Here is a 4573-nt window from a genome sequence, read left to right as displayed (position 1 = left end):
ACAAATTGAATAAAACAATGAAGAGAGATGCTTGAAATTTTGATTGTTTTTTGTAGTATATTTTATTTATTTTATTTATGTTTTTCCAATTTCAGAAAATATATGAGAGCATGAGTGTGTATGTGCATGTGTAAGTGTATGTGTGTGTGTGTGTGTGTGTGTGTGTGTGTGTGTTTGGGGTAATGAGTTAACATGTATAGAGAGGGGAGGAGAGACAGAGAGAGAGAGGAAGAGAGGATGATGAAAAATGATAAATATATGAAGTATTGATTGCCTATTGATGTAGATGAAGGATGTTTTTTAATAATAAAAAAAAAACCAAATAGCTGCACATAATGTAAGAACATGCAGTTAGACTGATGTTATATCTTGAGGCTTGTTCAAGCAGATGGGATTAATCATGCACCAGGTTGCACATTAAGACATGCACCTAACTGCACATTAAGTCCAACAAGTCCATTTTTTGCTATAATTTCAATTACCCTTTTTTTATCTTTCATTGGATTTTTTTTTTTTTCTTTTTCTTTTCATCTGTTCTTCTGGTGGTCTCTTCATTCCAAATGAAGCTGGATGTTATGGGAGGAACATGCATGGCACACTTAACCGATTGAATACTCCACCAAACTTCAAAACTCTTGTTCTTCGGCAAGATCATACTGTCGAAATTTGTCAAGATTATAAAAACTGGCTTTTACGACTCGTCCACCAAAATATCGACCATTCAAGTCAACAACAGCTGAAAACAGAGAGAAAAACAATATTAAACACCAAAATTTCATCTCTCTTTACATTCTGAGTTCAAATTCCGCCAAACTCGACTTTGCCTTTTATCCTTTCGGGGTCAATAAATTAAGTACCAGTTGCATACTGGTGTCAATCTAATCAACTGGCCCCCTCCCCAAAAATTTCAAGCCTTGTGCCTAGAGTAGAAAAGAATACTCATTACTAGTTTTACGTTCTGAGTTCAAATTTCACCAAGGTCAACTTTGCCTTTTATCCTTTTAGGGTCGATAAATTAAGTACCAGTTGCATACTGGGGAGTCGATCTAATCAACTGGCCCCTCCCCAAAAATTTTGGGTCTTGAGCCTAGAGTAGAAAAAAGAATATTAAACACTAAAATAATTCAGATGGAAATTAAATTTCTGGTAAATTGAGTTTAAACTAGACACAAGTATTATTTTTGTTTAGCTTTTATATCCATCATTTTATGATTTGTGCTCACAAGGGTCAGAAAAATATCAAGGGATTGGTAAGCAGCCAAATACCCTTCCTGTTGCAAGCCCTTTGCTTGATTTTCAAGTAAGGGATTGCTTATTCCACATCCACAAAAGTGCAAAGCCATTGGAAAGTTTGTTGATAAGGAACTGACATCATCGCTCCTGTCAGGCTTCAGAACAATCTCCATTTTTCCAGATACTAGCCAATCCAAGATCCAACACGACTACGAAAGATGCTTTCTCAAGATGCTGTGCAATGGAACTAAGCTTACATCCATGCAGTTAGGAAGGGAAAAGTTTACGTGTACAACTATACCTGTACATAAAGGTGTAAGAGTGGCTGTGTGGTAAGTAGCTTGCTTACGAACCACATGGTTCCGTGTTCAGTCCCACTACGTAGCATCTTGGGCAAGTGTCTTCTACTATAGCCTCAGGCCGACCAAAGCCTTGTGAGTGGATTTGGTAGACGGAAACTGAAAGAAGCCCTTTAGCATCCAGATTATTCTGTCCAATGTAATGCTTTTGAATTAATCATGCATTATTTGGTACTTCTGAGATTTCAATGATGTGATTGTACATTTTAAGAATAACATTGTAACATTGTATGGTAAGTATGAGAGGCCAGATTTGGCCAGTCTGCACATAAATGGGACCAGACCTGGAATATTTGGACCAGATCTGGATGGCTCAAACATTAAAAGGTTAAAGTGGGCCTTTGGCCTCTAGTCAATTTCACATTCTGCAAGTCTTCAGGATAAACCATAAGTAAAGGTGTTAATCCCTACCAAAAGACAGATATTTGCTATGGTCATGTCTATTCGACTAACCTCTCTCCGTAATTCCATTCCACACCTAACACAATCAGTTACACCCTTAAACAGTTCGAATGTCTCCCATATTAACATCAAACAAACATACAATACCTTTTATGGCTGACTCGACTCTTTCGAATTCAACAAAAATACGAACTGCTTCTTCGTCATCACACCCAGGTATCTTTTAAAATAGAAAGAACAACAATGACAGCTTTTAAAATACTCGGAACTAAATCTGAAACAGGTTTATTACCACAAGGAAGAAATATACAAAAGAGAATTAAATTTTACACGGGCCACTAGCACGCAAGCCAGACAGCTGCTCTTTCGAGCGTGTTCATTGCCAGAGCAGCTGTCTGGCTTCTGTGCTGGTGGCCCGTAAATAGCACCATTTTAGCGTAATCGTTACCAGCGTTGCCTTCTAGCACTTGTGCTGGTGACACGTTAGAAAATCATTCAAGCGAGGTCGTTGCCAGTGCCGCTGGACTGGCTTCTGTGCAGGTGGCACGTAAAAAAACACTTTTTTAAGCGTGGCCGTTACCAGTATCGTGTGACTGGCCCTCGTGCCGGTGGCACATAAAAGCACCCACTACACTCTCGGAGTGGTTAGTGTTAGGAAGGACATCCAGCTGTAGAAACCTTGCCAGATCAGATTGGAGCCTGGTGCAGCTTTCTGGCTTGCCAGCCCTCAGTCAAATCGACCAACCCATGCTAGCATGGAAAGCAGACGTTTAACGATGATGATGATGATGAGTATCATCATTTTAACATCAGTTTTTCATGCTGGCATGGATCGGATGGTTTGACAGGAGCTGGCATACTGGGGGCGCAGGGCTGTACCAGGCTCCAATTGTCTGTTTTGGCATGGTTTCTACAGCTGGATGCCCTTCCTAATGCCAACCATTTTACAGAGTGTACCGGGTGCATTTTACATGCACCATCACTAGTGCAAGCTACAAGGACACTGAGTAGCTTGCAAAACAAAAAAACAAACCCTCAGCTGGGAGGAGGAAGTAGTAGTGAAGAGGGTGGGGCTTTGTGCCATTTAAGAGGGATTAGAAGTACAGAGGGACGGGGATTTGTGTCCAGCTGCAGAGTAGATACATGAGTACTCCAGTCGAAAAAGAAGGGAGTATGGATTAGAGAGTAACATAAAGAGAACAGGCGAGTCATTGAGTATCAGAGAGTATATGTAAATAAAGAACATCAATAAATTGAACGGGTAGGTGGGGGTGGATTTTATGAAATTTAAGGACATCATCATCATCATTGTTTAATGTTCGCCTTCCATGTCAGCATGGGTGGGATGGTTTGACAGGAGCCAGCCAGGCAGAAGCCTGCACAGGACTTCTGCAACTGTTTTGGCAGGATTTTTACAGCTGGATGTCCTTCCTAACACCACCCACCCAGCAGAGTGGACTTAGTGCTTTTTACGTGGCACAAGTACAGGCGAGGTCAGTTTTGGCAAGGTTTTTACAGCTGGATACCCTTCCAAATACCAACCACTTTACAGTGTGGACTGGATGCTTTTTAAGTGGCACCGGCACTGACAGGGTCACCAAGTAACCTGCAAGACAAAAAAGTCTTTTGGGAGGGGAGAGGGCATTGGAGAAGGTGATCTTGTGTCAGATGATGAAAGGTTATAGTGAGACAGAGAGACAGAAACAGGTGTCTTCCTATAGAGGAGGTACAAGGTTACCTGGCCGGAGAGAGAGAGAGAGAAAGAGAGAGAGAGAGAAAGAGAGAGAGAGAGAGAGGAAGAGAAGGAAGGAATGAAGACAGAAACAGGTGTGCTACTGCAAAGGAGATACATAGTTAACCAACCTGAGGGAAGTGCAGGAGAAGGAGAGAGAGAGAGAGTGGGAGACAGCAGGATAGAGATGGTGGCAAAGTGCAGGGCATACTCACATGGGATGGGGATCAGAATATAAATGGGATGGTTGAGTAAAAGAAGAGAGAGATATCGATGGTAGCAAGTGCCAGGGCATACATTTGAGGTTTGAAGGCCATAATATAAGTGGCAGAATATTGCGAAAGAAGTGGGATTAAAGAGTGCGGAGGAGAGGAGTGAGTGGTGCAAACCTGGGTATAGAGTGGGGTGGGGGCTACTGGATAGCAATGATACAGAGAAACAGGGCCGTGAGGACAGGATTGGGAAGTGAGAGGTAGGCATATTTTATGAAGGAGGAAATGTGAGGAAGAGGAGAGGAGAAATGTAGTTTGGTCTGTTGTGGTGGGGTGTGTGAAAAGTTTTCTTGTTATGTGTGGGTGGAAGACACAGTGCTTCTAGAACTCAGTTTTGCTGAAGTGGGCAGATCTTCGCAAGAATCTCATATTGCCAGATATCTCAGTCCATTGTCATTTCCTCCATGAGGCCCAACATCCTGAGTTCGGTCTTCACCACTTCATCCCATGTCTTCCTGGGTCTCCCTCTTCTACAGATGCCATCCACTTTCAGTGATCAGCACTTCTTTATACACAGAGGTCAGGAGCCAGCAGATAGCAATGATACAATGAGACAGGACCAAGAGGACAGGATT

General features: G+C 42.1%; 1 protein-coding gene across 1 annotated transcript in view; it reads right to left on the bottom strand.

Annotated features, from left to right (window-relative positions):
- Positions 1-31: 31 nt before the first annotated feature.
- Positions 32-4573, bottom strand: part of LOC106875044 (splicing factor 45) — a 20695-nt gene continuing 16153 nt past the window's right edge. The window contains exons 12-13 of the mRNA XM_014923004.2: positions 2142-2214; positions 32-736 (exon numbers count right to left, since the gene is read on the bottom strand). Of these exons, the coding sequence (XP_014778490.1) occupies positions 627-736; positions 2142-2214 (183 nt within the window). The 3' untranslated portion in view covers positions 32-626. The remainder of the gene's footprint in view (positions 737-2141; positions 2215-4573) is intronic.

Source organism: Octopus bimaculoides, chromosome 4 (genome assembly GCF_001194135.2).
Source record: "Octopus bimaculoides isolate UCB-OBI-ISO-001 chromosome 4, ASM119413v2, whole genome shotgun sequence".
Lineage (NCBI taxonomy): Eukaryota > Metazoa > Mollusca > Cephalopoda > Octopoda > Octopodidae > Octopus > Octopus bimaculoides.
Note: the sequence above shows the minus strand (reverse complement) of the source record. Positions and strands in the feature narration are given on the sequence as shown.